This window comes from Glycine soja, chromosome 11, assembly GCF_004193775.1.
Source record: "Glycine soja cultivar W05 chromosome 11, ASM419377v2, whole genome shotgun sequence".
Taxonomy (NCBI): domain Eukaryota; kingdom Viridiplantae; phylum Streptophyta; class Magnoliopsida; order Fabales; family Fabaceae; genus Glycine; species Glycine soja.
Window position 1 is genome coordinate 9,015,562 of NC_041012.1, and position 12,241 is coordinate 9,027,802.

At 31.1% G+C, this 12,241-nt stretch overlaps 1 protein-coding gene and 1 pseudogene across 1 annotated transcript; both read left to right on the forward strand.

Annotated features, from left to right (window-relative positions):
- The first annotated feature begins 898 nt into the window (after window positions 1-898).
- LOC114374252 (cyclase-associated protein 1-like) lies at window positions 899-6,134 on the forward strand. Its single transcript, XM_028331876.1, has 10 exons — window positions 899-1,258; window positions 2,531-2,699; window positions 2,774-2,838; window positions 3,258-3,549; window positions 3,645-3,792; window positions 3,895-4,004; window positions 4,097-4,152; window positions 4,251-4,307; window positions 4,539-4,682; window positions 5,596-6,134. Exons 1-10 carry the CDS (start codon window positions 977-979, stop codon window positions 5,680-5,682), a joined length of 1,410 nt encoding a protein of 469 aa, XP_028187677.1. The 5' UTR covers window positions 899-976; the 3' UTR covers window positions 5,683-6,134.
- Window positions 6,135-8,498: 2,364 nt separating this feature from the next.
- Window positions 8,499-12,198, forward strand: LOC114376998 (annotated as a pseudogene).
- The last annotated feature ends 43 nt before the right edge of the window (window positions 12,199-12,241 follow it).

Below are 12,241 nucleotides of genomic sequence, written 5' to 3' on the forward strand. Positions count from 1 at the left end.
CATTCACAATTAATAAACTAATAACCCACGTCAAGAAAATTCAAACATTCTCTTATGCATACTCTTTTCAGTTTAGGAGCACAAGATCAAAAGATAATAGCAGAACTGTAATTAATTATATATTTTTTAAATGTTATTTTTTTTGTGATGTGGTATATATTAATAATAGATAATATATTATTCATCCATTTTATTTTTTTTTGTTCGTAAAATGTGCATAGGATTCGTGTTTACTTGCATGCTTTCATTTTCTTCCAAAATCACGTAATGTCAAGTTGAAAAAAAAAACTTACATTGATAGCTTCTAATGTTCAAGTCAATTACTCACACCCAGTACAAGAGCCCAATTGCCTAATCTTAATAGAGCACATGCATTATAAGAGAAAGAAATTTTAGTAACATAGGACGATAGGAGTATTTTTTAATCAACATACTTTTTTTTATTAGTAGTAGTTAAAATTCTTTAAGAATTATAAATTTTGTGATTATTATTTCTTATTCAGCTCACTCATAATTTTATGATTTTCAATAAAATTTAATCCAAAATAAAGTGTATTAAATAAGATAAATTAAAAAACGTGTTATCAAATGTTAATACTTATTTAATAGAAGAGTATTATCAACATATTTTCCAATATAATTATCAAATTAAAATTTATTAAAAATTACAAAATTATATACCACATCCATTAATTAAAAGTGACACCTGAGATTAATAATTAATAATTAGCAATGAGTAGTTATACTAATAGAAATAGAAAGTGTTATTACCCTTTTCGGTTTATGATTATTCATCACTTATCTCAAAAAGATTGGGCTAAAGAAAATGACACGTGGGGGCCATAAATTCCCTCCTTTTAATTTCATTCCCCTCTCTTTTCGCATTATTTTATCATTTTTCTTTTTTAAAAGGGTTAACGGTTCCATCATCTCATATCTGGTATCAGATCTGTGTCATTCATTTCTTCTTCTAGCCATGGACGAGAAGCTCATACAGCGCTTAGAATCTGCGGTGTCGCGCTTGGAGTCGCTATCCGCCGGATTCCACCCCTCCGCCACACAATCCGGCGGCGCCGACGCTCCCGATGCGGCGCTCGATCCCTCCATCGTCGCCTTCGCCGATCTGATCGACCAGTACGTCGGTAGGGTTTCCGGCGCTGCCGAGGTTATCGGTGGTCAAGTCTTGGATGTCACCAAACTGGTGCAGGAAGCTTTCAATGTTCAGAAAGAGCTTCTGATTAAGCTCAGACAGACTCAGGTTCGTCATTGCTCCCATTCTCGGTTTCCGTGTCGCGAGGAATGTTCGTTTTGCTGCGGGATTAACGGATTTGAATTGTTGCATTGCATATGAATATGATGATGATATTGCTGTGTAAAAAAAAATAGTAATGATATTGTAGTGCGTGTACTAGGCTACTAGCTACTTTGGTAATGGTTCTGGAATAGAGTCTGTTACCGATTGAATAGAATGTCGTGGCATGGCATGCTTGGTCTGATTTATTTATTTATTTTTTTCGGAATTTTTTATATGTATTTAAACTTAAATCTGTGGTTGTTGTTGTGGATTGTGTGGATTCGATGCATGTTTTTGACAAAAGGTGGAGGTTCCATGTATCGCTGGTTTTTGGTTTTGGATATAACATAACTTGTGAAGCCAAATTGGGAATCAGTTGCTTGCTCAGATGAATGAAAGAGGAGTTAAAGAAATGGCCATGTCAGTTGCTAGGTAGAATCCAAAATAGACTAACTGAGCATAGTTTTTTTATGCAGTTAAAGTTGCTGTCTTTTTGGAAGTAATCCTTTTATTCTTTCATGCTTGTGTAATTTTGCCGTTAATTTTGTGTTGCTCTTAATGGATGAACAACATGTCTATTTGTGTTAAATTGTAGAAAAAATAAAGTAATGATAAGAGAAACAATGTTGGAAATTTTGATTTCAAAATTGGGATTGTGTGGGCATTGTAAAATGTTGATGTCACTGCTGCTGAAATTGATGTTAGGGGTATCTATGTTAAACTAATTGACACAGCTTCAAGTATCAGGAAAGCAACAGAACTTTCTCAGCCAGGAGAATCAATTCTAGAGTCTCAAAACTTGTGATAATCAGTTGTGATAATCAATTTTTGAAAAATGCATGATGTTGCCTTGTAGGACTAGTCTGGATTGCTATAAAAGAATGGCTAGACTGTTTATGGCTTAGACAAATCAAATTTAGTTAGAAAAGAGAGGACATATAGTTGCTCATGCTCTAAGGTTTTATTTTTTTTGGACTATTCCCTAGTGTGATGGAGAGAAGGCAAACAATTCGAGGCAGAGGAAGACCCAAAAAGACTATAAGAGAGGTTATCAAAAAGGATCTCGAACTTAATGATTTGGATAGAAGTATGGTACTTGATAGAACATTATGGCGGAAGTTGATCCATGTAGCCGACCCCACCTAGTGGGATAAGGCGTTGTTGTTGTTGTTGTGGACTATTCCCTAGTGTTTGTAAATGCTGTGTTAATATGTCTTGTCATCCTTCTTTGTGCAGAAGCCTAACCTTGCTGGGTTGTCTGAATTTCTGAAACCATTGAACGAAGTGATCACAAAAGCTACCAAATTGACAGAAGGAAGGAGATCTGATTTTTTTAATCACTTAAAGGCTGCTGCTGATAGTCTCTCGGCTTTAGCATGGATTGCATATACAGGGAAGGATTGTGGTAAGTGATGAATGACTCTTTTATTGGATGAATCTTTATCATTCAGTGTCTTATGTTTCTTCTGTTTTTTCAAGGTATGAGCATGCCAATTGCGCATGTGGAAGAAAGTTGGCAAATGGCTGAGTTTTACAGCAACAAGGTATTCTTGACACCTGCCAGAATCTTGTTAATTTTTCTTGGATAACTTTCATGATGGTCCTCTCCCCTTCACATTTAGGAGGAAAATATAAAGGAGTCCCCACAAGTGATCTTCGTTGATAATTTTATCAATTTGTAGTATATCCTTGCATTTTTCATTTTTAAAATGCATAGGTTTATTGAGTTCCATCAACTTAATGGATGAGAAAGGAAATGAATTATGATTAACAACCTTAATGCTTATGTGCTTAGGCTAAGTAATTTGATTTTAAATGGATCAACATTTACATATGGAATGCTGTGTATTGATCTTGCACTAGCCTCCTAGACTTTTTGTTGCACTTCCCTATCTCATATTGCCTGCTATTTCATTAGTAAAGGATAATGAATTTTCCTTACTTTTATTGTAATAATGCTTAGGTGCTTGTAGAGTACAGAAACAAAGATCCAAATCATGTTGAGTGGGCCAAAGCTCTTAAAGAGTTGTATCTCCCTGGATTGAGAGATTATGTCAAGAGCTTTCATCCTTTAGGCCCTGTTTGGAGTCCAACAGGAAAAATATTTGCTCCATCAAAAGCTTCTGCTCCTGCTGCACCTCCCCCTCCATCTGCTTCTCTCTTTAGTTCTGAATCATCTCAGGCTTCATCTTCTAAGCCTAAAGAGGGGATGTCTGCTGTTTTTCAACAAATCAGTTCTGGAAATGTCACTTCAGGTAGATTATTCTTACTCTTACGTTCTTGATTATAAACTTTATAAATCAGTTCAGGAAATGTTCAGCATTTATGAATTATAAACTTTATCTAATAGGTTTGAAAAAGGTTACGAATGATATGAAGACTAAGAATCGCACCGATAGAACTGGAGTTGTTGGTGCTATTGAAAAAGAAACTCCGGCAAGTTCACGCGTGTTTTCTAAAGCAGGACCTCCAAAATTTGAACTTCAAATGGGTCGCAAGTATGTTTATATGTGTGTTTGAGTTGCAGTTACTATATATATATAAGTCAATGCCAGTGATTTCACTATTCCATCTCCCTAACCTAATCTCTACCACTGCAGATGGGTTGTTGAGAATCAAATTGAGAAGAAAGACTTGGTGATTGAAGATTGTGATTCAAAGCAGTCTGTATATATTTATGGATGCAAAAACTCTGTTTTGCAAATTTCAGGTAGTTCTTTCTTTTCTTCTCCTATTTGCCATCCAACTTTTCACTTGGTCAAAAGGCTACAATTGGCTAAATCACTTCTAAACAATTTGCAGGCAAGGTCAACAATATAACTATTGACAAATGCACAAAGATGGGAGTTGTATTTAAGGTTTGTGAGACATGAGAATTTGATATTTAATAATACTAGATTAGATGATGAAATCAATTCTTACTAAGATTCAAATTCATTTCTGCTTTAAAATGTAGGATGTTGTTGCAGCATGTGAGATTGTAAACAGTAATGGGGTTGAGGTTCAATGCCAGGTACCTAGACTCCATCCTCCATTTTTTCCCCTTACTCCACAACAACTTCCAATGCTGTTGGGATGAATATGATATTATTCTGCCCAAGAAATATATTAATAGCTTTACTGATCTTACTAATGATATAACTGGTGAGATGCATAGGATAAAAGTTTAATATTAATACTCAATGAATACTTGATATGTCAAATCTGATTTTGTTGAACTCATGCTTGCTTTTACTAATCACAGGGTGCAGCTCCTACAATTTCAGTGGACAACACTTCTGGCTGCCAGCTATATCTGAGTAAAGACTCCTTAGAAGCATCCATAACTACAGCAAAGTCAAGCGAGATCAATGTAATGGTTCCTGGTGCTGATCCGGATGGTGATTGGGTATGTTTTTTTGGTCTTACTTCCTTTTCTATTTTTTTATACTGAAAAGTTTGGTTCCTCGTCATCTAAACAAAAATTCATTTAAAGAGCCTTCCTTCTCTTATTTCCCCCTAATTTCTTGTAGATAATTTTGATATTTTAACCAGTGAAAATTGAATATTAGAGTATGTTTTTGTTATCACTATTGACATTGATGTTGTTTAGTACAACTTAGAGTAACAGAGTGTAGCGGCCAGCCCAAAAATGCTATTATGGGATAGCAGAAAGTAGGATCTCTGCTTGGTTAAATATTATAATACAAACTGAATAATCAATACCCCACATATTTACTCCAAAAAAATAATATCAAAGAAATTCATGATAAATAATTGGTCATAGTTTATTCACACAATCACCATCAATCTAGGAGTAATGAGGAACATAGGAATGAAGTTAAAATGAAAGATGATGGTGAAATTAATATAAAAAATCAGAATGCATTAGATAAAAATTAGGAGAATGTGAACTGTGAGGTATGAAGGAAGTAGAAAGAACAGACCACAACAATGAAGCCTTTTCCCACTATAAGAACAGAAATGGTACACAGAAAAAAGGAATGCAGACCTGTAAAGTGTGAAGAAATAAGAAAGGACCACCATAATAGCACGGGATTGACTACTTTCAGAAGATGTTTTGCTTCCCACCTAAGTACCGTGTGCAATCTGAATGTGTTTTCTTATCTCCATGTCTCATACAGCAGTGGATGAAATCCATCTATATTTAGAATCTTATTTAAAACATTGTAAAATTATACGTGGCTTACTGGCTTAGTATTCCTAAAAATGTAAAATTGGATGCATGATCTTTGGTTAGATATTATTAGTGGACCAAGTCAAGTGATAAAAATTCCAAATTTTAACCAATTCTGTTTCAGGTGGAGCATTCTTTGCCACAACAATACATTCATTTGTTCAAGAATGGGCACTTTGAAACGACACCTGCTGCTCATTCTGGAGGTTAAATTGATTGCCAATTTGGAGTTTCTATTCATCTTTAAATCATTTTGGAATACCGTGGGAGTGGCTTCAGTATGTTGTTTCGTTAATTCATTTACAAACACAGTCATATATAGGTTTACCGTATACTTGCTGCTTATGCTTGTGATTTTTCCATGGGTTTATTGAACCATTGGAATCATCCATACGATTTTTTTTAGTAGTTTGCTTCTGGTTGAGCGTCTTTTTGTCCTAAGTTGCATTATGCAATTGGTTTTTTTAGCTTTCAGAGGACCCTTACATTTGTCTGAACATGCTGGTTTGATTCTGGTGCTTTTGCATATTTGAGGATAGAGCAATGATGATGTACTCGGTGCATTCGGAAAGATATTTGTGTATCTGTTTTTTGAATCGATTAGTCCTCCCAGTCTGTAATGAGAAAATGAAACGAGTTGTGGACTTTTTTGGCTTCTGCTTACATGTTGGTCAATCTCTCTCTCTTGAAGAGATGTTGATCAATATCTTATACATGTAATATGATGACAAAACTCAAATTTAATTATAGTATTTATCTGAAAAAAAAATTCGGCTAACTTGAAAGCTAATCATGGCTGAATATCTCTCAATTCAATAATTTAAGATATATTAGTATTTTAGTACGACTATTATATAAGATAAATATTTATTTTATATAATTAGTAACATATATTAAATTTATAATAAACAGTTCAAATAATATTATAAGGTTATTTTAAATGAAAATAAATAGTCAGTTAAGACTATTATTATGTATATAGATAAAAATAAAAAAGAAAGTATTTTGATGTTGAGAGTTTTTCTTTTTCTATTTGAGAAAGTAGAATGTGAAATGTACTTTCAAATAATAAGAGATTTGGCATCCTCAAGTTCGTTAATCAACTTGTGGAATTATTTAACTTTAATTAATGATTTTGAATTCAAGTGTTAAATATATAATTATGTTAAATATTTAAAAGGAGGGTTACGTAAATTTATTTAGCTTGAGGAAGATATTTGTGTGAGAAATTTAATTATAATTTAAGATTTGATTTTTCTAAAATAAGAATAAATAAAGTAAGTGATCTTCATCTTAGTTATTATTAGAAAATTAAAGGATAATATTTTAAGCCATTTATAATTTATTATGTATGTGTACATAATATGATTTTTTTGCATAAAAAAGACAATATTTGAAGACATCTATGATTTATTATGTATGTGTACATAGTATTAACCATTGATATTCTCATCAAACAACTGAGATAATTTACTTTTACCTTTTAAAGTGAATTGTTGATTTTAGAGGAGCTGAATCCTATAATTTATAATACAAGATATAGGGTTGATAAGATAAATAAATAAGATGGTGTTTAGACTTGTTTTATTTTTAGCTTTTCTTGTATTAATTAAAAGTACAAAGTTCTTTAATTACCTTTAATCTTTATTTTATTGTAGTTTTGTTCGACAAGTTATTTTTACTTTTGAGAACTCTTTTGAAATTATGTTTAACCTGATTTCTTTTTTGCAGAAAAGAGAAACTCTAAAATAAGAAATAGGACCAAAAGGTAAATTAAGATTCAAACTAAATTTAAGCTTTTCATTCTTATTATACCATACAATAAATTTTCATAAATGGTAGTTTTATGGATTTAACAATAAAATTAAAAAAAATATCCAAAATATATCAATTTTATTAAATTTTATACAATTTAAATTAATTAATATTTCAGCATATTTAGTTTATTTTAGTGTTTAGTGTAATATATTATTTACAATACTTATAAAATTAAATACCACGTTTTATAAAAAGAAATGACTACTTTCAGTGTACAATACTTACACTTGTTGTTAACGAATTTTCTATTCTTCCTCTCTATTTGTGTAAAGACGTGCGTGTGATGCGTGGGATTATATATATATATTCACCAGCTAAGTCAAGTCGATCGGGAGAACGAGTTCACTTTCGTAATGAACCATAGTTATTTATTTTTTTAGGGTTGAGCTTGATATTTAAGCCTAATTTGATTCAGCTCAACGTAATTCCAAGCCTAATACTAAGTAATTAGTGTAGAGATCGAAAACCAAGGGGAGTAGAAGGAAAGAAAATGAGAGACTGAGAGGGGAAGACTCCATGTAACTGATCCACATTAAAAACAATTATAGAATCTGACATAATTAGTTATAACATATTTGTATGACTGATAATTAGTTATTCGGTGACCTGCTGCTCCAGAACTAACATATTTCTATGATTCCATGAAGAACAGAACCACATATATAGTCGTTGTCTGTGTTATGATAGCAATATTTGTTGCTAAAAATATATCAATACTCATGTTTGTTATTTTCCCTTATTTTAGTACAATTAACTATCACTATGGCTAGAGTTTTCCTCTCGATTATATTGAAAATGCAGGCATTGGATAGCAGTGGCTATGAATTTATAATATTAACATTGTGTCTAAATCTTAAAGAATAAGATGGTCTGATTGAACTATAAACTTATTGAAGAAGAAAAACAAAAAACTCGGTCCTATATCTAATTGTTGAGTTTTTTTTTTAATTATCAATAATTATTCGATCTAATTAAAAATAAAAATAAAAATAAATTGTAATTCAAGAAGTAATGTTTCTTTTTTTTTCTTTTTTTTTGAGCTGGGGAGGGTTACAGCAGATTCAAAAACAAAACCTTTAATTAGAACAATAAGAAAGAGACGTATTTTAATATTATAGCTTTAACAGAGATCTACAAATATTCGATGTGCTAATTTATAAAATGTCAAAGTGAATGCATCATTAGTATTCATGAGATAGTTATAATTAAATGGCGATACTGTATAGGATACAATATAGTATAAGAATAAATAATACATCTATTTATAACATAAAGCTTTTTTACACTATTATTTAATTATAAAATATCCTATATTTTAAATTTGTTGGTATTTATGATAACTATTTAAAAAGTTATATGAAAAATAAATTTGTATTAATGAACAATTTTTACATTGATGATACATGCTTAAAACTTATATATTGTAAACTATTTAGTTAAAATAGAGTAATGACATTATGTATTATTTGTACTGGTAAGCAGGGGAATAAGAATAAAGTGGCTTTCAGCATCCCTTATTCCCTTTGATTCGAGCAACTTGCTAGCTGAGGTAAGTTTCTCACTATATTTTTTTGCTCATATTATTATTCATTAAATGAATAAATAAGTAAGTTTTTGCTGAGGTAAATTTTTTTATATCAAGTTCCATTTAAATGATACTTTAGGGAAAAATTTTATTTTTCTATTTTCAAAGAAGGTAAAAAAATTATTTTTTATGTGATTAGTAAAATTAAATGATACTATTATTAACTAAAAAATTTTAATTAGCACAAAAATTAATTAATTTTGCTTATAATTGAGTATTGAGGGATTACTTTTTGACATAATTAATTAATGAATCTTAAAATATTTTATGATTTAGATATTTTTAGAATCCATTCTTCATTCATGTTATTTAGTTTTTATGATGTTAACTAGCTGTGAATTATTGTTCTAACATTTAAACGTAAAAGTTGCTTGAAAATTCTTCTCACATATTAAAACTAAAAACGTAAGATCCATGTCACTTATTTAGATGCGGCTAAAACATATTTGTATCTGTATCTTGGCACTTTTTTCTTATTTTTATTTCAGGACTCTTTTTACTCTTGTTATTTGCTAAGAAAATTGTCTTTATGAACATTACAGTTTATCTTCTTTTGTTTATTTTTTCTTTTGGGGACCAAAAGTTATAACTTCTGCGAAACCAACGAAAAAAAATGAAAACTCACCAATTCCAAATATCTTTTTTTTATCACCTTTGGAAAATAAAGTCCTCACCGCTTCTAGTCCTTGTCATTCTGTCTGCAGAATTTCACATTTTCTCCGTTTCACGTTCCCCTGAATACTACTAGTATTTATAATTTTAAAAAATATACACAATTTTAAGTTTTTTAAATTTTAACATTTTGCATGCTGCGCATATATATATAACCGTACAAATTTTGCTCATAATTTTAAACCCTCAATTACTGTAACTTTCAAAGGGAATAGTTATATAAATATGTCCATATATACCTATACTTAAAATTTTGATTTTAAGTACAGAATAGCATGCTATTAACGCTAAGGATATCTAATAATTAATACAGGTATACTCAACAATCTCTCGTCAATTTAAAGACATCTGTGATTTTTACTTTTTAGAAACTCCAAATTTAACGTTTGCCTTGCATCTGTCTGTCCTTTTTTCTTAATTATTTTTCACTTATCATTATTACTATTTATTATTTTGGTGTGATACATATAGTTAAGAAAGTGTTTAACGTATTAATTCCTTATTTTTTTGGGGTATCCGGGTATGGATGGAAAGAAGATAGAGAATATAAAAAGAAAGGGAGAGAAAAAGAAGAAAAATTGATAGAAGTGAAATAAAAAAATTTATAAATAACTATTAATACTATGTCGAATAAACTATATTTTACATTAGTAACAAAATGTGTTAGAAACTTGAAAGAATATACTAATTAGAACTTAGGAGTGTGCGTTGGCGCTGGCGCGAATGGTGGCAGTGTAATGTGGAGAACAAAGAGTAACATTAATTATTGATTTGTTACGTGTTTTAACTATTGTTCATCATTAATATTTTAATATGTGGATTATATAGATAAGAATTTTTTTTAAATAAAAATTTATAATAATCCAATACTATAATCAGCGAACAACAATAGTTAATAATTAAAAATATTATATTTTAATTATGAAAAAAAATGTTATATTTTACTCCTCCAATCTCTATTATAAGAAAAAAAAATAGTTTTACGCTTATTTAGAAACTAATTAATTTTATTAAATTGTGTTAATGTCAAACTAAAAATATTTATTTAAACCATTATTTATTCAAACTAAAAATATTTATTTAAACCATTATTTATGTAAAATATAGTTTCTAACACATTTCATTCGACCTTTTGACGGATCTTTTGATAATACCACAAACAGAGGTTGAGAGCTCCCACTCACGTTGTCACACATCTTTTTATTCTGTATGCTTTTGCTCACTTTTCTGTTTCTGTTATTATAGTGGTTCTTCCTAATACTACTCTTACTTACATTCACAACTTTTTGCAACCTAATGCTAACTATTTTAGATGGACTTTAATTAAAAAAAAATTCATCATCTCATGTTAAACTCAGATGCAGCTATATCTATAACATGGTTTGCAATTCTCATCGTATGACTTGTATAACTAGCACAATTTAGAAGTAATTAAACATGGTGTAATTATAATCGATCCTACGACATTTTCTCCCTTAATCATCTGACTCAACTTATATCTCCTTGAGCATATATGGGTGGATGCTGTGCACGCTGCTTTGAGCGGTAATGGGATTGTGATTGGTGAGACAGGATGGCCCTCTCGTGGGGACAGCAAGTGTTGAAAATGCCAGGGCTTTTAACGGGAACCTCATTGCACACCTTAGATCATTGGTGCACTCCTTTGATGCCTGGGAAATCTGTGGACACGTTCATTTTTGCGCTCTATGATGAGGATTTGAAACAAGGTCCAGCTTCTGAGCGACCATTTGGTCTCTTCAAAACTGATCTCACCATGGCATATGATGTTGGCCTAGACATGTCAAGCTTTAGCTACACGGTGAACAAATTGCTAATTTGCTACTATTCATGGATAAGGCACATGCATAGTAATATGTTGATATTTAAGAAACAACTTCGTTCAAATGATTTTTAGTAACATCTAAGTGCATCTTTGGGTTAGAGTTTACCAACTTAAGTTTGTAAACTCAAGTATCTCAAGTTTTACTTTTTTCAAACTTAGTTTTAAAGCAAAAGTTTATCATCAAACTTACTTTTGAGGGATAACCAAATATGACAGAAAATTCATTTTACTCTCAAATGTAATTTTGGAACCCTCTCATCCGGAAATTCAAACATACCCTAACTAGTTTCCTTAATTTGTCTGTCCACAGAATCCAACAACTACTCCTGTAACGGGAGCACAATGGTGCATCCCAAAAGTAGAAGTGGCCGAGGCTCAATTGCAGGCAAATATTGATTATATTTGTGGTAGCCAAGTTGTAGATTGTGGTCCAATTCAACAATGAGGTGCTTGTTATGAACCTAACACAGTAACATCTCATGCTGCCTTTGCTATGAATCTCTACTACCAGAAGGTTGGCAGAAATCCACAGAACTGTGATTTCTCTCAAACAGCTATGCTTACAACCCAAAATCCAAGTAAGTTTAATTAATTTCTAAACACCCCCTTTTTTTTCAGAAATCTTTGTCTATGAAGCAATTTATAATCTTATATACCCACTTACAAATGCCATGCACACAACTTGATTCTAACCGTTGGTATACATGTAGATTCCTGTCTTACAGGTTTTATTCTGTTAGCTATCTAACTTGATTTTCCTTCTCTTTGTAGGTTACAATGCTTGTTTTTATCCCAGTAGGAGCACCTGAAAAGGCTTCAACTTGATGTCAACTAAAAAAATCATTTGTACTA

Excerpts from the sequence above, each read along its gene's own strand:
- LOC114374252 (XM_028331876.1), top strand. The coding sequence starts at position 977 with ATGGACGAGAAGCTCATACAGCGCTTAGAATCTGCGGTGTCGCGCTTG. Across the intron at positions 2,839-3,257 it reads CTGAGTTTTACAGCAACAAG|GTGCTTGTAGAGTACAGAAA; the intron begins GTATTCTTGACA and ends AATAATGCTTAG. Across the intron at positions 3,550-3,644 it reads TTCTGGAAATGTCACTTCAG|GTTTGAAAAAGGTTACGAAT; the intron begins GTAGATTATTCT and ends TTTATCTAATAG.